At 39.4% G+C, this 22113-nt stretch overlaps 1 protein-coding gene across 2 annotated transcripts in view; it reads left to right on the top strand.

The window, feature by feature from the left end:
* The window catches only part of Tmem255a (transmembrane protein 255A), a 64616-nt gene that overhangs the window by 10000 nt on the left and 32503 nt on the right, over positions 1–22113 (top strand). The window contains exons 3-7 of one of the 2 annotated variants that reach the window (XM_060375384.1): positions 7265–7327; positions 9942–10031; positions 16775–16843; positions 18554–18625; positions 19024–19112. In XM_060375384.1, coding sequence (XP_060231367.1) covers positions 7265–7327; positions 9942–10031; positions 16775–16843; positions 18554–18625; positions 19024–19112 — 383 coding nt within the window. The remainder of the gene's footprint in view (positions 1–7264; positions 7328–9941; positions 10032–16774; positions 16844–18553; positions 18626–19023; positions 19113–22113) is intronic. The other variant, XM_060375385.1, reaches the window with a different exon arrangement.

Below are 22113 nucleotides of genomic sequence, written 5' to 3'. Positions count from 1 at the left end.
TTATTAGGGAGTAACTATAGAAACTCGTAAGCCAGTGAATTTTCCACCCAGGTTTGAGTGATGTAGTGAGCCTGGGAAAAATGCAGATCTTGCCTCCACATCTCCAGAGATTCTGATTCTGGTGACCCCAGGAACATAGATTCTTTTCAAAAGCTAATCTTTGAACAAAAAGGTAATAAAAGCTAAATATACATTTTACTAATCATCCCAGAGAAATATAACTTAGGTGGACCAGTGGCCAGAAGAACTAAAACACAATAAAACACACTTAGTAAAACCAGAGAGACCATTTTAAGATTCTGCATTGTCAAACTACACAATTTGAATATAAATTATGGTTGCATGCATCTGTGAAAACATTTCACGTTCTCCTGAACTCAACTGTTTTTTTTTCTCAACTCTGACTAAATGTGTTAACAGTACATGAGAATTTTAATATTTAAAACATTAATTATGGAGAAAGTATTAGATTAAGAGCAAATTTGACACACATTTCATTTAAATACAAAGACCTTCATCATTTAAAATACAATGAGGTGTTTAATATGCAGGAAGGTATATTATAATAGCATGTTAGCTAGTCTACCTGAGCTACAAGGTAGTGTTATAATTCTAAGATACATACCTCTTTAAGGATGAGCTAACCTATACCGGCTGAAAGGTAAGGTTTTTAAATATTGAGACTTGTTAAAGACAAAATGGCTTATGAATTTTCACTGTCTGCAAACATTCAAGGCATATTCCATTTCAGAAGTGTTCCAAGGAGCTTCCTACTTGGAAAGCCTAAAAAAATAAACGAAGGGGTCTTTTCTGAGACTGATACTCCAACCAAGGATCATTCATGGATATAACCTAGAACCCCTGCACAAATGTAGCCCATAGCAGCTCAGTGTCCAAGTGAGGGGAACAGGGACTGTTGCTGGCTTCAACTCAGTGGCTGGCTTTTTGATCACTTCCCAATGAGGGGGGTGCAGCCTTACCACCCCTACAGAGGGAGACAATACAACTAGTCCTGATGAGACCTGATAGACTAAGATCAGATGGAAGGGGAGGAGGGCCTCCCCTATCAGTGGACTCGGAGAGGGGCATGGAAGGAGATGAAGGAGGGAAGGTGGGATTGGGAGGGCATGAGGGAGGGGGCTACAGCTGTAATACAAAGTGAATAAACTGTAATTAATATAAAAATTAAAATTAAAAAAATAATGAGCCCTGGTTGTTGAATAAAGCTGACAAAAGCCTGGGGATAAAGGCCTGGAGATCCTCTGGATCTCTTCTTACTGAGAGAAGGAAACCCCACATGTATTTCCCAAGCAACTCACAAGATGGAGCTGGCACCCTGATCAGTGAGGAAAACCTTTCTGGTGCCCTCTGGTCTCAGTGTTATTGTACTGTGGGCCTCTATATTTTCTTTGAGCAGAGAAACAGAGGAAGAGGGCATTCAGCTCGATTTCTTGGAGAGGGTCAGTTGACTGAAAGCCATATAGAGTCACAGTGGACTATTAGGAGAGAGGGATAATAGGAACATTCAGTAGTCTAGAAACCTTCTCCAGGCCTGTATGGCTTTCTTTACCTGCACATGGAAAGACTATGTAAAATCAATGTAAGGACATGTGAAGTCCAACGATATTTTGAATGTCCATGAAAGACTCAGGAGCTCTGGAGAGCTGGGGTTGTGATTATTATAAATTAAACAGACATTCAGAAAGTTCAAGTTTGTTCTAAAGTACAAATTCCAAACTTATGGAGTACATAAGGATGAAATTTGAATCCTGATATGCTGAACAATACTTATGTAATGCCACAAGTGTCTCACCTCCATGTCATTTTGTTGGCATGGCATTCAGAGGTCTCTGAAGAAGCCCTTAGCTTGGCCTTCTACTACTTCAGTTTCCCCAACACCACCTGTTTATAATTTGAGCTTTTCTGCCTCGATACTGTCACTGACAGTTTTCTAAATCTTCTCTCTACTTTCTCCACTATATCCTCTTCATTATTCTACTCAAAGGGAGCATTTCTAAGCTATTGGTGTCTACAGTATCATCTACTATCTTTGAACTCTCTGCTACTGAAGCCTCTCACTCCTGGTTGCTAGAAAAAACTCATACTCCTTTGTGTTCTGTTTTGGATTATATTCACATTTATCTTTATTTCTATAGGTCCAAATTCCTTACACAAAATATACGTCAGGATTTAGGCTTTGATTTTGGAGAAAATCACAGTGATACCTTCTAGCATTCCAGTAGGTCTTTAAGAAGCACATATGATCAAGTTCCTTCATAGTTCTATCATGAAATATGAATTTTAATATACAGTAGGATAAAGATTATAATAACTCACATCGGTTCAAGATCAAGCTTTACCACTAAATTAGGTATCAGAAAATTCTTTTAGTTTTCTAATTTCAAGGTTTTAGAAATGGTTTGTGGACTGCTTCAGCTAATCGTAGCATGGGTTCCTCAAGCCTAAATCTCACTGTTGTTGGCGTCATATCCCACTTCAATACCCAACTCCAAATTATAGATCTAACACAAGATAACCCACAGAGTACATACCCAAGTGATATTTATTTGCACCTATGTCTTGGGTGTCTGGGGCAGGGGATATGAATACAAGTAGTCATTCCTCAAAGAATCCGTTCCCCAAAGAATGGGCATGATGGCTCATTCCTGTAATCCTAGCAAACAGGAGTCTAAGCCAGGAGTATTGACACAAGTTTGAGGTTACGTGAATTACAAAATGAGCCTGTGTCTAAAGAATTAAAAAAAAAAAGAAAGAAAACCTCAAACCATAAATCTCTCCCTCATAAAAACCTTTAATCTGCTCTGATTTCTAGTGATTTATCTTTTTACTTGACAAATGGAGGGAAACAAAAAGTTAACTAGTTATTTGTTCAGGTAGTGAGAAATAGCTATGGAAGTCCAAAGGTCTAGACATTACCTGATTCTATGAAACTCTTCATAGGAACCACAGAGTACCTTGCCCTTTGGAGGTCTTGGGAGCTATCATTATCTTTTTTAAAAAGTTGTCTCTATTTTATGTGTATGGGAGTTTCTTGCATGTATGTCTGTATACCATGCCAGAAGGTGGCCTTGGGTCCTCTGGAATTGGAGGTACAGGTGGCTGTTAGCCACCATGTGAGTTCTGGGGACCGAACTTGGGTCCTCTGGAAGAGCAGCCAGTGCTCATAATCATGGACACATCTCTCCCTGGGAGCTAGCATTTGATTAGAAGCAGTTACCCATTTTCAGGATACTAATGGGTCCATTCTTTATTTTCACCCCCACCCCGAGCTCTCCCTCAAACAGGACCTTTTACTACATACCTGCAGAGAACATTTTCCCTAAGGAGTAAGGCCCTCTTACTTCAAGGTCACTAGTCTATAAACACTGGCCTGGATATGGTAGGACATGCTTTTAATCCCAGCACTCAGGAGGCAAGTTCAAGGCCAGCACGGTCACATAGTGAGACCCTGTCTTAAAAACACTAACAAAAACACACAATAAGCTACTAACCCCTAAGGCCTCAACATGTGAATGATATTAAAGAATCTGAGAGTTAGTCCTGGCTTTGAGATTAATGTGCTGTAAGAAGGAATGAGTTCTTACAATTCTCTAGGCTTCTGGTTTCCCTTTTGTCAAATGGGAATGATAGCAACACTACCAAACACAGCATCATTCCTATAATCAAAGCTGAGAGAGATGGGGCACAAGTACATATTTAATATAAAGTTCTTTATCCACCTGCTCTCTAGGTAAGTGGTTTCTTTCACTCATCACTCAATAGATGTTAGTTCCTTGCCCATTGAGCTCTATGCAGCCAATGAGCCCATATAAAATACCTCCTCTTCTATGGAAATTTAGAGGTACCTTTTATTTAGCAGCCTACCTCTTGCAAGTGGTACCGCATACTTTATCTTATTTGGGCTTTACAACACTGTCTGGTAAATACTTTTACAATTTCCATTTTAAATTCTTTCTTATTACACTTATTTATTTATTTTTTAATTTTGTATTGGGAGTGGAGTAGAGCACATGAACAGACATGTCACTGTGTGGGAAGTCCGAGGATGGCTTGTAGAAGCTGGCTCTCTTTTTACATAGTATGGATCCTGGAGATTGAACTCAGGTTATCAGGCTTGACATCAAGAGCTCTTCCTTGATGTTCTCTCACGGGCCCCACGATTCCCATTTTATAGATGAGAAATCTGAAGCACAGTGTTTAACAGACTGGCCCAAGGTCAGCTGAGTTATGAGTAGCAGATACAGGGATATGATATGGTCTGGAATGAATTACTCTTAGCTCATGTAGTGTTTTGTTCTTATATCCTGTGGACTAAATTACACTGGAATGCGATGGGATGAGAAGGAATGGAAGGGGAGGCATACATGAAGTAATAGATCAGCCCAATATTTTCAGTTCTAGAAAGTATTCCGGACACGACCATCAAATATTTGAGAATGTCAGAAATTGCTAGTGTCTTTTTTTCTAGTCTCTACTAATTATTTGTCTTGTTGCTGTAGCAAAATACTTGACAGCATTGACTTAAGGAAGGTATGGATTTATTTCAACTTATAGTTACAGGGCACACAGTCCATCATGGAGGGAAAGGCACAGCAGCAAGAGCAAGAGGCAGCTGGTCACATTGCGTTCAGAGGCAGGAAGCAGAGAGTAATATGTGCTCATGCTCAGCTAGCTTTCTGTTTTATATGCAGTTTATAACCCAGCCCATGAAACGGTCCTTCCAAAGCTCTTCTCCTCCCAGTTAAACCTCTCTGTAAACACCCACACAGATATAGCCAAAGGTATATTTCCATGATGGTTTTTTGTTTTGTTATTTTGAGGTAAGGTCTCACTATGTATCTCTGGCTGGCCTGGAACTTACTTTTTTGGACCAAGCTGGCTTTGAACTCGTGGAGGTACATCTTCCTCTTCCATGGTGATTCTCAATTCTGTCAAATTGACAATCAATATTAACCATAATATTGTCTCAGGGAAAAAATGTTGTTCAGGTTCAAAAAATCATGTATGAGTATCTGTGGAAACTGAGAAGCTCTTTGCTTAAAGGTCATATTTTCCCTAAAAGAAGCTGCATCCAAACTTTTCTATTGTCTGTAAAAGTGGCTCAGATGCCATAACACAGATACTTCATAGAATTCTTGCATAAAATAAATCTGTGGAACTTATTGCAGAAGGAGATAAGACAAAACATGGAGATGCTTATGAAATAAAAGAAACAGTGACAGAATTTCCCAGTTCAAATCTCATTAGAGCAGTTTGAAAGTTAAATGTCTTTTGGGTCAATGAGGTGGCTTAGCAGTAAAAGCACTTGCCACAAAGCTCAACAACCTGAGTTTCATTCCTAGGACCCAGGTGATGGAAGAAGAGTTGTTCTCTTACCTCCACTCACACAACATAGCATTCACGTGTGTGTGTGTGTGTGTGTGTGTGTGTGTGTGTGTGAATAAATGCAATAGCAAGTTTCAAAAATGTAAATGTCTTTTTAAAAAGTAATACTTTGGACAGAAGGGCTCAGTGGTCAAGAGTCAAGAGCACTGGCTGCTCTTCCGGGGTTTGATTATTCCCAGTACTCACTTGCCAGCTCACAATCATTTGTACACCAGTGTCAGGGAATCTTGCACCCTCTTCTGGCCTTGGCGGGTACTGCGCACACATGATGCATAGGCATACACGAAGGCAAAACATCCATACACATAAAGTATCTTTTAATTTAAAAATTATAATTCTAGTATTTAAAATAAAACAGTATTTTCTCAGTACTTACTGCAAAGCAGGTGCTATGCAAAGTTATTTGAATGTACTATTTTCATTAAAACTTATTGAATATATTGTTTCTGTTAATCCTTACAAAGCTTTGTAAGAGAACATTATTGTGGTCCCTTCTGCTTTACAGTCAAGGGAAGAGGCTGAGTGCTTAGTCATATCTAGATTGCACAGACATTAGCAGATCTGTGTTGTAAGCTAGGCTAGTGTGATGACTGTTTACACTGGTATGCTTTGCGGCAACACATATTGGTTATACATAAAAGAAGATTGGGTGGGAGAAAGGTTTATGTCAGCTGTTGCATGGGGATAATCTCAATAGCCTGAAATAGGGTGGGCTATCTACTCATAACACATTAGCTTTGGTTTCCCAAGAGTAGTTGCTGGTCCTGCAGAAGGAATCCTTGCTTCCTCTCAGTCTTCTATTCTTGGGATCTTGGGTCAAACAATTAGTTCCTCGACATAATCCTATCAAACCTAAACCTTGGGTTCATTAGATGCCCTAGCCTACATGTAAATCTTGAGAGTCTTGAAAACAGACACCCCCGTGAGTCAATATAAAGCTGCAGGTGCAAGACAAGACCACTAGTGAGGCTGAAGACAAGTGTAGCTACAACGCTGAGCTTGTGTTAGGATTTATTGATCCATTCTCACCACTTTTTACTTCTTCCCTTTCTAACTCCATCAATATCTATTGGTTAGCAATCATTTTCAGCTGAGACACGCAGGCTTGGTCCACTAATGGCAAAGCTGAGAGGGCAGTGGGATCTTTTCCACTGAGCCGTAATCCCAGCCACTTAGACAGGGAAATTGTTTTTCAGGGTTTTACACTGCCATTTCTGTTCACCCTCTAATGAATGCTTTCTGTCCATAAATGAAGCAGAGATGGAAAAAGAGGTGAATAAGTGCTAACATAAATTGCAGTAGGTCAACCACAAATACAGGCTTTCAAAAAAGTTCCTTTATATTTCTATTTTTTTTTAATGTGGGTTAAGGTGTTTGCTCATTTCTAAAGTATTTCCTGAGTTTCATTAGTATGTCTGATGCATCAAAAAACTGCCTTTGCAAACCTTGATTCTGTAATCCATGCTTCAGAGTGGAAGGTTCTTTTCAAAAACAGATATAGATTAGATGATAATGTGTGCTTTTCAACATTATATGTCTCTTACTGAATCACCAGTCACATTGCTAGGTAATGGATATTAAAATTGAGACAGGCAGGCTCTAAAAAGCTATAGTTGACCTTTAATTTTAGTTTGGGGGCACATGAGTTTCTTTTTCAGTGTGAGTCATTGCTACAAGAAAAAAATGCACATAATGGAAGAATATACTTTCATTGTACGTAGTTTGTTTGTGTAAGAAGCTTCATGTGGCTTTGACATTTACGCTCCAGTTCTTTTCCACTGTCCTGAATCATAGCCAAGGACTGGAATGACTGTGTGGGCAGGTTGATTGTTTTCCTAAATGCTATGTTGCCTTACAGCTTGGATTTGGATCATTTCTTGGAATCATCGGATCAAACCTTATCGAGAACAAGCGGCAGATGGTAAGTTTTCATCCTTCTAGAAAGCTCAATGTTTATCTCTTAAACCTGTGTAAATTTGGCCCCCAAAGAAACTGTTTTTTTCATCTTTTCCCCTAAGCCTGCAAAGAACCTGTTTCACAGTGAGCCAGTGGTTTAGGACTGATTTGCATCTCTCTCTCTTTTTTAAGATTTTTTAAAGTTTTTTTTTATTTATGCACAAGTTCTTCATCTGATGTACACATGGATGTCAGAGGGCATCAGATCCCAGTATAGATGGTTGTGAGCCACCATGTGGGTGCTGAGAATTGAAGTCCTCTGAAAAAGCAGCCAGTGCTCTTAACCACTTGAGCCATCTCTCCAGCCTCAGCATTTTCCTTCTTATGAGAATATTTCAGGCTCTTCAATCAGGCAGCTGTTCTGGCATAGAATGCCTGTGTTTTTATGATATACATTACTTTGGCCCTGAATTATTAGTGACTTTCATAGCTTTCTGTTGGTTACATAATCTTTTGGAAAAATTTTCACAAAACCCTGTTTTGTTTTTCTTTTCTTTCTTTTTTTTTGGGAGGGGGCAGAATTACTTTTTAGGTGATTATAATCTGCGGAACTTTGATTAAGAAAACAAGTGTAAACTGGGCTTGGTGATGTATGTCTCTAGTCCTCACAATCAGGCGTTTGAGAGAGGAGGATCTGGGAGTTCAGCTCAAGATCACTTTTGAATAATTCTTGAGTTCAAGGCCAGCCTGAGCTCCTTGAGATTTTTTCTTAAAACCAAAGTCGAAAGTAAAAAGATTAAAAGAAAGCATACTTGAGACATAGATCAGACAAATTAAAATTATAAAGTCAATCTACAATATCTTTTTTTGTTACCCATAGTTCAAAGCCAAGTACAGAGTAAAGTTGAGAGGAAGGATCAGCATTTGACAGAAGGTGGTGCTTAGAAAGTTCACAGTGTAAATGGGCTCCCCCAAAGTCAAGCTTCTGTGTTTTCCTGGTTGAATTTTGAGAAGGTTTCCTTGAGGGCAAGGGGTAGAATGGATAGGATAAATTGCAAGCACGTCACAATTTTATAGAATTACAAATCAGGAAGCCTGGTGAGTGGTCAGGCACTGGACTGAATAGACTCCCCTTGGATAGCTTTTTGTGGCGTCCAAACTTTGGCAATGGGGACTGTTTAACATCAAGCTTACTCAAATAGTGTAATAGGTCTAGGGACACAGAACTGTAACCATAGGTTTCCCCAGCAATTTGGGAATGCCTGTTATTTTACCTGGACTGCATCCGCTGCCAATTCCACTTGCACTTTGGGCTTAAATTATTCACATAATGGAGTTTTAATTGTAGAACTGATCATAGCATAGCTAATAATGCCAATTTCATGACATCGTTCATCCATTATTTACCAATTATCTGCAGTGCTGTGAAGTGAGATTAATGGGGAGAGGCTTCTGAACAAGTCCAAAAAGAGATAAATATTTCCTCTCAGCTTGCTGAAGCAGGTGAACCCTAGGGTACCATTGGCTTTAATTTGTTTTTCCCCTTCTCCCCGGGGAATAGCTTGATGCCATACTATTTCCTCATCATTCTCCCCAAAAGCCTCAAGAAGGAAAACTGCTGATCCCATGTAGTTCAGAAGGTCAACCATGGCAGATTGTGGGCCCATGTATCATAACTCTTGGTCACTGAAGACATTCTGGAATTGTGATCCTTCCACATCTTGGTTTGCAGCATTGTCTTAGTACTAAGAGATACACTTTAGGAAAATTTGTTATTTTACATGATTAACAAATTTGGCGATTGGGGTTTACTACTTAGAAATTTCTAGCTAAGCATGGTGATACATACCTGTCTTCATAGCCCTTGGGTAGCTGGATCAGAAATTTAAGGCCAGACTTAGCCACAAAATGAATTTGAGGCCAGCCTGGACTACGTGGGGCTATGTGTCAAAAAACGTGAAAGAAAAATTTTTTATATACCACACAGAATTTATCCATTTCAGAGACATCAATTCTTACAAAATCTGTCTGATACTTAAGTGTTAATAAATTGAATGTCCCTTCTCTTTAATGATGCAGAAAGTGCTGTAGATTTATGTAGGATCCAAAATCACTCTTTTATCATCAGTGTCCACTGAGTCACCATCAGCAATTAGAAGGTACAAAAATGCAAGGACTAGGAGTTGGCAGGCATCAGTTCTTTCATTGGCTAAATAGACACACTGGAAATACTGTTTCCTTTCACTTGTGCCTCCACTTCCACATAAACAAAACATAAGGTTGGATTACATGAGTCCGTGGTCCAACATTTTTCTGAATCTGAGGATGGAAGGGCTATGCAGTCAAATTCCTCCGTGGATAGTATTCTGGATAGCAGCAAGCTTCTTCATTTGGTGCTCCCAGAATAAATTTCAGAGCTTACTCTGAAAAATAAAAAATAAAAAAATCCTTCAATTTCCCCTTCTCTCCCTCCTTGCCTACCCACATGTACACTCACCCTGCATGATGGAAAGGAAAAGCATCCCCATCAGTGACAGGCTAGAGTCACTTTGGCAGGCAGTCTCTTGGGGATTACCTAATCTCCAAAAGCAGCAACAGTGGAAGGCTAACAGACATGTTTATTTTGTTCCCTCCTGCAGCTGGTGGCTTCTATCGTGTTTATCAGCTTTGGTGTGATTGCAGCTTTTTGTTGTGCTATAGTTGATGGGGTCTTTGCTGCCAGACACATTGTGAGTATTATTAACCTTGAGTTGAAGTAATTGTTCAGTGCTATATATAAACCCCCATTGAATGTGTCCTGAGTGCTTTGAGGGGCACATGTGTACAAGGGAGAAGGAAGCTCCGCCTCTTTCTTCAATAGCTGGTAGTCAAGATGAGAACATCAACGAACAATGCAGGCATGTAGAAAACAAACTGGGCCTAAAATGGCACCACAGACTCCAGGTGCCATAGTGGTTCATTTTGGATTCCAGAGAACATTAGTCCACAGGCTTCACAGTGGCGATAGGGATGGGCCTAGCCCTTTGGTGTGTGAAAATTGGGCAAGCAAAGACAAGGGCATTGGAGTAAGAGGATAGCTTGAAGGTAGGAAAAGAGCAGCAGGAAGTCACATGACTTCCTGAAAGCACTAAAGGGGTCCAAACCAACCTCCCCTTCAACAGAACAGACCACAAGGATAAAGTTACCTTTCTCAGATACCCAAATACCACTGTTCTTCTAACAGTGGTTGGAATGTAATGATGGACTTGGATATCTGGAAACAGTTTAGAGCCAAAGCATCCACCCTGAATTCAGCCCTTCAGTCCAGGTGTCAAATGTTTCCCACTCTGTAGAAGCTATGCATTGAGTAAGTGCTGTTTTCACGCCTGAACTCTAGATTTGTGCTTCTTATTTGGAGATCTCTGGGGCTAAGAACACGCCCATTGAACTCTATATAGAGGATCTTCCCCCCCTTTAAACTTAGTTCTTTGACAATTCCATGCATGTATATAGATGCAACCTGATTGTTGCCACCTTTCTTTCTTTCTTTCTTTCTTTCTTTCTTTCTTTCTTTCTTTCTTTCTTTCTCCCTTCCACTCCTATTAACAACTCCTCCTTCCCTGTCCCTTTTCCTTTTCTAGATTCATAATTTTTGGTTCTGTTTGGGACTCATTTAATTTGTTCATAGATGTCTGTGGGACCATTTGATTGGGACTATCCATTGCAACCTGGTGGCATCACCAGTGGGTATAGAGCTGAAGGCAATGAATCTTTACTGAATTTCCTAGTAGGAAGTAGTTCAGTAATATGGATTAGGGCTTCCTGGGCAACTCTTGCATCTACACCTGGCTGTTAGTGGGCCCATTCTTGTACATACCCACATAAGTCATTCATAATTGTTGGGAAATGTGTATTTCCTCTGAAGCTGGCCCTTATTAGCTTCTAGCCCTTACATTCTTTCGGTCCCATCTTCTATATATTTCCTAAGCCTTAGATGGTATGTCGTATTTAGGGATGAACACCCAGCTGTAACTTATTTTCCATATCTTTTGCAACTTTAAGACTCTGCTTTTATCACAGTTCATTAGAAAGAAAGGCTTCTGTGATTAAGGCTGAGAGTGATAATTGTCTATTTGTATAAACATATATATTTAGAATGTGGTTTAATGCTATGTCAATTTAGTTAAATAATGGCATTAAAGTCTCTCTTAGGACCTGTGACTTCCCTTACCATGTGCTTTTAAGCAGATTTACAGTACCAGTTATAGGTTCCCTCCTAGGGGGTGGGCTTCAAATCCAATTACAGAATACTTGATTGCCTGCCCATAACAGTTCTCATAAGTGACTACATTTTGCCTGCCAGGTTGGTATTATGCTTCATAGTGTTCAAAGTTGGGAAAGATTATGGTTGTCTTTTCCGCACTAGCAGCCTATATAGCACCTTCCAGCCCTTGCCCTTCTTTTTACCATGGTCTGTATCACACTGTTCCAGATTTCTGGCCCAGGAACAACTTTTCTATTAATCACAGTAAGCATAGAGCCTAGAACTCAGTAATTTTAGCATCCCACAAAATGGTATTATTTCTTCTCAAATAAAAAGAAAAATGGTGAACTTTTAGGTTGAGGCAAGAATTCCGGAACATAACATAGATATATTTGTTTTTATACCAATGAAGTCATAAAGCACATTAAAAAATACTTTTCAGTGGAAGGAGGGGACTAGGAAAACAAAATAAAAGAACCCTGGACATAAGAAATTGATAAGTAGCACTGATGTTGTACAAAGATTAAAATCAAGAGCAAGATACAACAACTAAGCACCCCAGAGCAAACTCAGTTTTTCAACTAAACTAAACTTGAAAATGAAAATGTGTTATGGAATATTGGAAATTATATTTTCTAAAATAGTTAATTAGAGCAAAATTAGATTTTCAGAATTTTCTGTGGGATAACGGCGTGTTACTGTGTTACTCTACTTTAGTCATTGGCTAGTTGTTAAGGTCATTCAAAAGAGTGTCAAGGTGTAAATATATATATATATATATATGTTAGGATAATCTGACACATTATTTCAATTGGAGCTCTTTCTTGGACTCTTCTTCCAGAAAGAAGAGTTAGTCCCTTATTTTCCAGGATCAAAGGATAGCATATTGTTAATGCTGTTACCTAACCAACCTCTGAAATGGTAGCTTAGGAAATAATCTGGGTAGGGAGAACAATTAGGTATGGGAGAGAGATACCCTTTCTCTGATTTTTTTTCAGGGCCAGGAATATAAATATTATCTGTACCACAAGACTTATACACATTTTGGTTTTAGCTGAGTGTAGCTATCTTTTTTTTTTCAAACCATTTTTTCATTCCTGAATGATGTATTAGTAACCCTTAATGGTTGCAATTCTGTCCCCTAACAATAGCAATTACTGTGGTTTTTGCATATTACTCCCTGAATATTTACATGTTTTTGTATTGTTGGTTACAGTTAATCATGGTGTGCACACTATTTTTTATTCAATTGGAGCCATTTTAAAAACACTAATTCCTTGTTTTTATGTTATATATTTAACTTTTCAGTGTGTCTTCACATCTATTATCTCATTTGAGACCTACAACAATCCTGTGAGATATGTAGGGCAGGTGTTATTATGCCCATTTGTCAAGCAGTACTCAGAGACAGTATCCATGGCAACATAGGCCTACTGGCTCAGAAACCTGTAGTAGATTTTAATGGCATAATGAGCTAAAATGGCTTCCTTTACTTTCCTCCTCTCACAATGTTTAAAAATGGATTTATTAAAATATAGTTTCTATGCTGTATAACCCACCCATTTGAAGATTATAATCCAATGGGTATTTTTTAGTATATTCACAGTTACATGGAGATATTAGACAGGTTTAGATGTTTTTCATGTCAAAAGAATCCCTATATCCCTTGCTTATTATAGCCTATCTTTCTGTCCTGACCAACCCTAAGCAACAGCTAATATACTTTCACTTTAATAGCTATTTCTATTCTAGACATTTCATACTAAATGAAATCTATAATATGTGGACTTTATGATTGGCTCCTTTTATTTTGTTTACTGTTTTCAAGGTTCATCCAGGTTATAGCATGGAACAGTGCTTCTTTCCTTTTTATGGTGTAGTAATGGGACACTGTATGGATATGCCACATTTTGTTTGTCCATTCACCAGTTAATGGACATTCGGGTTGTTTTTATCAGTTTACTATCATATAAGGTGATGCAGTTATCATTTGAATTCATGGTTCTGAATGGCCTTATATTCATTTTCTTTCCACTTAGGAATGAAACTACTAGGACATATGATAACTGTGTTTAATTGTTTGAGGAGATGCCAGACTGCTTTCCAAAGTGGCTACATACACTCACCATCTATGTAATGGAATTCTGATTCCTTCACAACCTCACCAATTCCCACTGTTATCTGATTGTGCTAGTGAGTGTGAGGCAATACCTCATAATGGTTTTGTCTTGCGTTTCCCTTATGGGCCTAACATTTTCGATCATTGGCTTCAGTGAAAGGCAATGGTGAAAAAAAAAAAATTCCAACCTCTCTTTACTGAGAAGTTCCCTGTGATGGTTACATTTTTAATTACTTTTTTTGTTGCTGACAGTACCTTGACAATAGCAAATGATGGGCTTAATTTTGCTCATGGTTTGAGGGCACAGTCCATCACTGCAGAAAGTCATGGTGGCAGGAAACTGACGCACTGGTGACATTGCATTTGTAGTCAGGGAGCAGAAAGGAGAAATGCTGCTTCTCATCTTACTTTCTACCCTTTCAGCGAAGGGACCCCAGTCCAGGAAATGTCACCAGTTTTTTTTAGGGTGGGTCTTCTCACTTCATTTAACCCAACCAAGATCATCACTCACAGACATGAGCACACATTATTTAATCTAAATGATTTCTCACAAAAATACCTGGAGCCTTGGTTCAGTGGTGACCCCAGATCCTTTCAAGTTGATAATCATTATTAACTGCCACTGTAGTTGGTAAGTTGTAGTGTAGCAGTATACTCAATAGATTCTGATGGTGTCATGACACTGTTAAATTACAGGTCCTCTAACTGCCTTTTTGTCCTGGACATCATACTCCCCTGTTCTTTCTCTCTCTCTCTGGAGTTGATAAGAAAGTATGGTGTAACCTTTCTGAGTTGATTCCTCTCCCCTTTCAGCTGTCAAGAAGTCTGGCTACCCCTGATTTCCACACTTAAGACAACTCAGATCATAACTTTACTTTTATCAGTTCCTTATGACATCTAGACTATTTCACATAATGTGGAACTACACCTTCCCAATCACCAGCAAACCTGAAAGAGTCAGAAACTCTTCATCCTATAGAATCAAATGACCTGTGTCCCCACAGGACCCTATCATGGTTGCCTAAGGCCATGATACTACCTCTACTAATGAGCATTTCTTCTGAAGGATGGTCTCAGCTTCCTTTCTACAAAGCTGCCTCTTTTTAGTTATAATATATGGCATCAGATAACATCTGATACATCTTGGAGAAAACGTTTCTTCTAACATGGAACCTGCCCAAGGATATATGGATTACTTAAATGAAAGTCATATTTAGAACCTAGCCCAAGTTGGGTCAGATTAAAGCCAGTGTGCCCTATTGGGTAAGGCATTTTAATATCATATTCCCATCTTTGGCCTGAGTGAATCTGAACTTGTCCAAGACCTAATTTCCAATGTACCCTTCTGAAGTGTTTTGTTTTTTCTCTTTTTTTAAAATTCCTATTCTTTCTTTTTCCTTAGCTGGAAAAGTCACTTTACTCTCATGTGTTACCATTTCTCTCTCTTCCAAGTATATATATATATATATATATATATATATATATATATATATATGTAAATTAAGTAATAGGTATGAGCATGTTCCCAAAGGGTCTGACACATAGCAGCCATTTAATATATAGCAGTATTCTTTTCCCTCCTTCCTTACCAAGGTTGTCAGTCCTTCAGGCTAAAGAGGTTGCAAACTCAGGCTCAGAGACCTCCTCTCACCCCTGAATTGCCTGTTTTTGCCCTTCTTCTGGGGATTAAGTAAAAAATAGCAGCCAGACATAGCTAGGAGGCAATCATCTTACATGCCAGTCTCCGGTTAAGGGTGTTAGCTGAATGGCTTCTGCAAAACCAGGTCACAGGGCCATGGCCAGCACCATGGTCAAAACTTTTCTTGAGCACAATCATAATGAATATGCTGTTACTCCAACACAGAAAATAAATCCTGCCAGTTGTGAGCACGAGAGTCCTCATTCCTTTCTAGTCTGACTCCAGACTGAATTAACAGCAATGCATTTTTGTAACACTGGACAGCAAAGAGAATTATAGAGCATGAGCTAATGGAAAGGCCAAGGTCATTGATGGGGTCACAGAATAGAAGGCAAGAGGTACTCAATGTTAGGTATAGGAGATTATAAATCATAGGTATAAGGAAAATAACCATCAGGATTGGAAATGGAAAGAGAAGTGAGGGCAGAAGGGAAATGGCAAAAGATAAATCCTTTCTGCCTAGGAACTTTAAACTAAACCTTTAAGGCCATTTTGATAAACCATTGCTTAGGCTAATGTTGCTTTGTCCAAAGACCCCTACTTCACAGGGATGCTTAGTGTAAGTTCTGGAAATGATAGCATCTTCTGGTTACAAGTTTCCAGGCATGTCTATCTTGTCTCTTCTTTCCAACACTCATGCCCGAGAAAGCTGGCCAAGCTGGAGGAGTAAATCAACTGTCTTTGATCTCCACATTACTTTTTTTCCCCTCTTTGCCTTAGAAGTACTTTTAAAATTAGTTGGCCTTATCTAACTATGTAGGAGAGGGAAAATGACTTGTAGTTCAGTTGAGTTAAAATCTCCAGCTGACTAGGTAGTTGCCCATCCTCCAGCTATTGGCTTCTTCACCCCTTCCTTTTGAAAAGGCTCTGATAAAAACAGTAGGTAGCTCAAGTCAGCCAGCCCTTTTCTACTCCCCAAGTGATAATGAGACTTCATAGTTGAAGCCTCATTCTCTCTATTTAGAAGAGCAATATTGCAATAACCTAAAGTTTTGAATCTCACTCCTAGGGACTGTTTGCAAAAAGGCAAAGCCTAGAAGTAAAAGAAATCCAGAGAGGAAATTTCATGAAACTCGTTTTTCAGTCAGTCTTCCTAGTTTCTCATTAACCAAAGTAGTCCAACTAAAAACAGCTATTTTTGTTTGTTTGTTTTTTGTGAAAGCAGTTATTAGAACTATTTTGTTTGATCCATACATTCTCAGACTCCCTAATAGATAACTTTTAGAGTTTAACCAAATCTACTGCCTCTCTCTCTCTCTCTCTCTCTCTCTCTCTTAATCTCTCTCTCTCTCAATCTCTCTCTCTCTGTTTCTCTTTCTGTGTATTTTCATATCTTTTATTAGCAAGCAGGGCTCTTGATGATTTACTTTACAAAGCCAAAACCCTTTTGGTTTGGTGTTTCCCTTTATAGGATTTGAAACCACTCTATGCTAACCGGTGCCACTATGTTCCCAAGACATCTCAGAGGGAAGCTGAGGAGGTGAGCCCCTATGACACTGCATGACTTTACCTCATGGGAAAGTCCCTTGTTTTATCTGAAACAACTTTTCTTTAAAAAATGGATTTATTTATTTTATACGTATGAATGTCTTGCCTGCATGTATGTATGTGCACCACATGTGTACCTTAGTTACATGTAGTTATGAGACACCATGTGGATGCTGGGAATCGAACCCTGTCCTCTGCAAAAACAGCATGTGCTTTTAACTGCTGAGACAACTCTCCAGCCATGAAACACTCTTTCTATATTCTTTCCACAGACCTAATGTTTACTTATACATCTTTGGAACTATTTGTTCATTCGGTCAAAGCACAGTTTTAGTAAGGACATGTCATACATTGGAGCCTCATGAGGCCTAATCAGATTAATTTAGTTCCATGGCCACAGCCCTCTGACTACTGGCCCTCTTGACCCCAGCCAGTAATCTCTCAATTTGTGTCCATCCCTGATCTCTGTCAATGATGATTCTGTTGCCTGGACTTGGTGTTCAGCTGAAAGAAGATAGGAACCCTACCAAGACTAACAAGGCAGAGCCTTAATACCACACATGTAAATGGTTTGGAGGTCAAATAAAGATAGCTGAGCAATCTGGTCTATCTCACACTTCTAAGGAGGCCCAGCTTGTTAGTCTAAGAGGCCAGCCTAATAACTCCCAAGTAGGCTCAGGAGAGTATTTCTTTCCTGCCCCATACATTCCCTGTGTTCCATTTCCTACAGCTAGAGGCAATCAATAGCAGTTGCAACTTTGCTGGGGGGACATTTTTATTTCAAAACCCCTCCCTACCAGTGGATTCTAACACAGAAAATTCTACCTATGTTTCTGGGAACTTCGTGTGTGGTACTCTGTTAACCTCAAAATGAAAGTCGTTCACTGTGAAGATACACTCAAGAGTGCATTTGCAGTACAAATTGGACTCTATGGTCAGAAGAGGATACAAAGTTGGGTGGGTAGGAAAGTGGTGAAGGGATCTAAGAAGAGTTAGGAAAGGGGGTAAAATAGGATCAAAATGCATTGTATGAAAATTTCAAAGAACTAATAAAAATTACAAAAAAAAAACCCATTAAAAGATAGCACCGTTGTGATTGGTAAGGAGAAAAGTAGAGGCAAAGTGGTCCCTACATCATGCAACCTCATGGGGAGCCACTTTATATACAATACAAGAATGGTGTCCTTAGAGTTAGACAAGGTCATAGTCTTGTCCCAAGGCATGATGTGAAATGCTTTCATTATGGTGGTACCACTCATGTCCCTACATTTTCTGTTAGCAATCACAAAGTTACCAATTTTTTTTCTAATTGTTCCTGGGTCAGAAGGAGGAATAAAATGTGTGTGTGCTAACAGCATATCAAAAGGCAGTAGGCACTTGGATGAAGGACCCAATAAGAAGAACAATGCCTATTTACAATGAATATTTCTGCAACAAAGCCAAACCAATCTGAAAATATGTTACTACACCTTAAAGGGAAGGGAACTTGAAATTTTTTTCTTACCAGCAAGAGAACGTAAATGCAGATTATGCCTTTTATTTTTAAATTTGAAAATGTTTTTGTAAACTCAAAACATTTTAAGACTGTTACAGCTATTTTCTTGATTTCATTGTGATAGCTTTCTTGTGTTAATTTACCAACTACAACCGTTTACATAAGTTTGCTTGTTATCTTCTCTTAACTCGATTTTTCCTGCATAAGGTCATAACTACCTCAACCAAAATTTCTCCTTCTATGAGGGCTTTGAGGAACCTTACCCAGGCAGTTAAAGAGGTACTGTTGTACTTCAGTGTGCATGTGACAGCCCCTCTGTATTCCTTCCCACCACATCCTCTCTCATCCTGTGTCCCGATTTTCTCACCTCTCACATCCTCATTCCGTAATATCCATTTTGTATTCCATAGACTGTCCCATTTTTCCTTCTTTTCTCTATCTCTACCCTTCGTGAGTGAAGCTGTGGCTGGGGCTGAACACAGTCCCAAATACACAGGTGTTTGCTTTATGCACAAACATAGCTACCTCTCTGCTTAGCCTCATCTTTCTTCTGCATGGATATGTTCATACCACAGCCATCATTCTGTTTCCATCAGCCACTAACTTACATTTCAATCCCAGAGGACAAATCCTCCCATCCAGTGCTAGCTTCTCCCATTGTTGTTTTGTGTCTTTAGGTGAACTGCCCTCAGCTTAGTCGTGGAGTCTGCACACCTCGCATCCGAGGCAACACCTGTTTCTGCTGTGACCTCTACAACTGTGGCAAGTAAGTGGGGTGCCACATGCACATCTGAAATTCTTTGGCCACATTGGGTGTTAGGAGAGCCAAGGCTGAAGGATGTATGGTGGGGATTAGAGAAGTAGTGGCTATTGGTCTGTCACAGATTCCACCTAACAGGCATTCCCTGTCTTCTCTGTGCAAGGCATCATGCTGGCTACTTTCACAAATTTTATATCATTTAATTTTCTTTGCATTTAATTCTTAATTATAAATTCTGGAGAGTCATTGTCACGTGAAAGATGAGAAAAGTGAAGCTCAGAGGAAAGACACAATTGGCTAAAGGTCATACAGAACTTGAACATAGAAATAGTAACCAAATCCAATACTATTTCTCCATTCGACAGCATCCAACATATATTATTGAGGACCTTATATTCTAGCAGGGAAGAAAATATAAGCACACATTATGCATAATAGAATGTTAGGTGTGATTAGAGTTCTAAAGAAAAATAAGGCAGGAAAGATAGACACCGTTAAGGGAGAAATTGTGCACACAGAGTACGCATGTAATGTTTCTTTGTAAAGGTGGTAATTGTGATGGAACCTGAATAATGCTGGAAAGCAAATCAAGAAGATATGCAAAAGAAGGGTTTCTAAGCAGAGGGGACAGCAAAATATAAAAGCTCCAAGGCAGGGTTGGTACCAGATATGCTACAACCATTCAAACTCTCTGTTTTCCAATTATGATTACACCAGTCATTCTTTCTTTCAGAACATTAGGTGCTAAGAATACAGATTTCAGACTGGTAAGAAAGACACATAGATAAACAATCGATAAATGAACATAATTTAATAGCATGGTGAGCATCGGTGGTTATAGCAAGGACTCTGGTAGCCTAAGGGAATAAAGGACAAAGGATGAGGAGGAATTTACGATATAAACTAAAAGTAAGTACAGATGGGGAAGACAGGCTTGCAAATTAGGAGGTAAGAAGCAGAGAGACCTATAGAAAATGATGTTGTAGGTGGTGAATGCAAGGCAGGAGCCATGGTCAAATATTAAAGAACGCATTGTCCACAGGGAAGACTTTGGCCTTGACCATGTAGGCAATTAGGAGCTATGGAAGATGGCTGGGATGCAGGAGTGATTGGGACCTAGACCAGGTTGGTTTAGTGGCAATAAAAGCAGGAAGTATTTTTGAAAGCATAACTTTGAAGGTGAATTAGCAGAGATGTGTGAATACGTGATGCAGATTGAGAGAACAGCCTTCCATATAAGGTGTTGTTAGCTAATGCTGGCCCATGCCTGTTTTCATACTTAGTGTAGGAGAGCTGAAAGCCAAGAGAGGGAGGGAGGAACTAGCAGCATAGGAGGACTGTATGAATCTAGATAGAGAGGCCTCAAAGGCAAACAGGGTACTCCCATATATTCCCTTTGTTGGTGCAAAAGAGACCAGTTTCTCTGCTTTGAGGATTAAACCTGACAGGCTAGAATGGAGAGAAGCACAGGGAGAGCTCCTCTTAACCCTTTATTTTCTTTGCTTATACCAATTTTATTTCCTTGTGATAACTTACAGTAGAGAAAGAGAAATTTCAAGACTCAGATGAGGTGTAATAATTATCTGGGTGGAAGGGAGATGCACAATTATTTATATAATAATAACCAGCACCTATAAAGGTAGTTCCTTTTTAATAGGGATGATTAAGAGTAGGCTGTGCTTATACTTTTGGATCCTACAAGGTTCTGGAAGAATTGGAATTATGTTACTGTCTTTCTTCTGGCTTCCTCTTCACACTTTCATCCCTTCATCCTTTCTCTTTTTACATCTTCCTTTTTCTGTTCACTCCCTTGCTATCTTCTCATTTATTTACTGCTATTCTCTCTACCTGCCTCTCCCCTGCTCTCTTGTCCCTCCTGCCTGCTTTATGACCTCATGAAGTATGGGGCTCGAGGCTTGGAGCTGCCAAGAACTGAATAGGGTCTGAGATCTGGAAGCCCATAGAGAGAGTGAGCTAAAAGTGACCCCCCCCGACACACACACCTTTGTTTCTACAATTGGTATGTTTCAGAAAAAGGATTTTGTACAAATAAAAGGTTGTTTAAATCCCCTTTATCTGACTCTACAGGTGAATATTTTTCTCTGTTTTTCCCCCCTCAGGGAGACTCAAACCCACCTTAACTTTTTTGTTACTCTAAATTTCACAATAACCAACTTTCATAAAGCAACTCATACCAGTATTGTTGCTGTTTTCCTGGTCCTTCTAGACAGGGTTTCTCTGTGTAATGGAGCCCTAGAACTTGGAGCCTCTGTGTAACAGCTGTCCTAGAACTCACTGTATGGAGTGGGCTTGCCTTGAACTCACAGAGATCCACCTGCCTCTGCCTCCAGAGTGCTGGGGTGAAAGGTGTGTGCACCACCGCCTGGTTTACCAGTGTTTTTAAGAAAAGAATTTGTTAAGAAGTACTAATCTGAGGACTTCCAAAGAGAAAGGGGCATGATTCCATTTTATCAGCACAGGCATAGGCATGACTAAAGGGATGATGTAAATGGAGAGACTTTTGTTGAAAAACAATACCTTCCTGTTCACCAGGAAAAGAAAATATTAGGTGAGGTAACTGATACAGGTCGTGCTGTTCCTATAGATCTTCAAGCTCAGGAGTAGCTTTAGCCTACTCTGTACCTACAAGCTGAAGCATCCCTCAGTATTCTCTCCCAAGTCTGGATGGCCAGGATTCTAAGGACAAAACCAGCAGAAAAGGACTTGCTTATGTTTCCATTAGTTCAGAAAGCAGCCAAAAGACTAAATGAGGGATAGCTTCAAAATGAAAGGAAAGCTTTTTCCTTGACCCAGGTTTTTTTGCAGCCAGAACCAAAGAGTTAAATTCAAGGCCTAAATATAGCTAGCAACCAGCATTCTGAGGCTTGGAGACTTTAATTTTGCCGAATGAGTATTTGTTTTCCTCACACGAAGCCTATTTTTAATCAACCGCCAGCTCCTCCAGTCCATTTCCTGGAAAGGAGGCCAAGAAAAAAAAAAGTGGGAA

This window comes from Meriones unguiculatus, chromosome X (assembly GCF_030254825.1).
Source record: "Meriones unguiculatus strain TT.TT164.6M chromosome X, Bangor_MerUng_6.1, whole genome shotgun sequence".
NCBI lineage: Eukaryota > Metazoa > Chordata > Mammalia > Rodentia > Muridae > Meriones > Meriones unguiculatus.
Note: the sequence above shows the minus strand (reverse complement) of the source record. Positions and strands in the feature narration are given on the sequence as shown.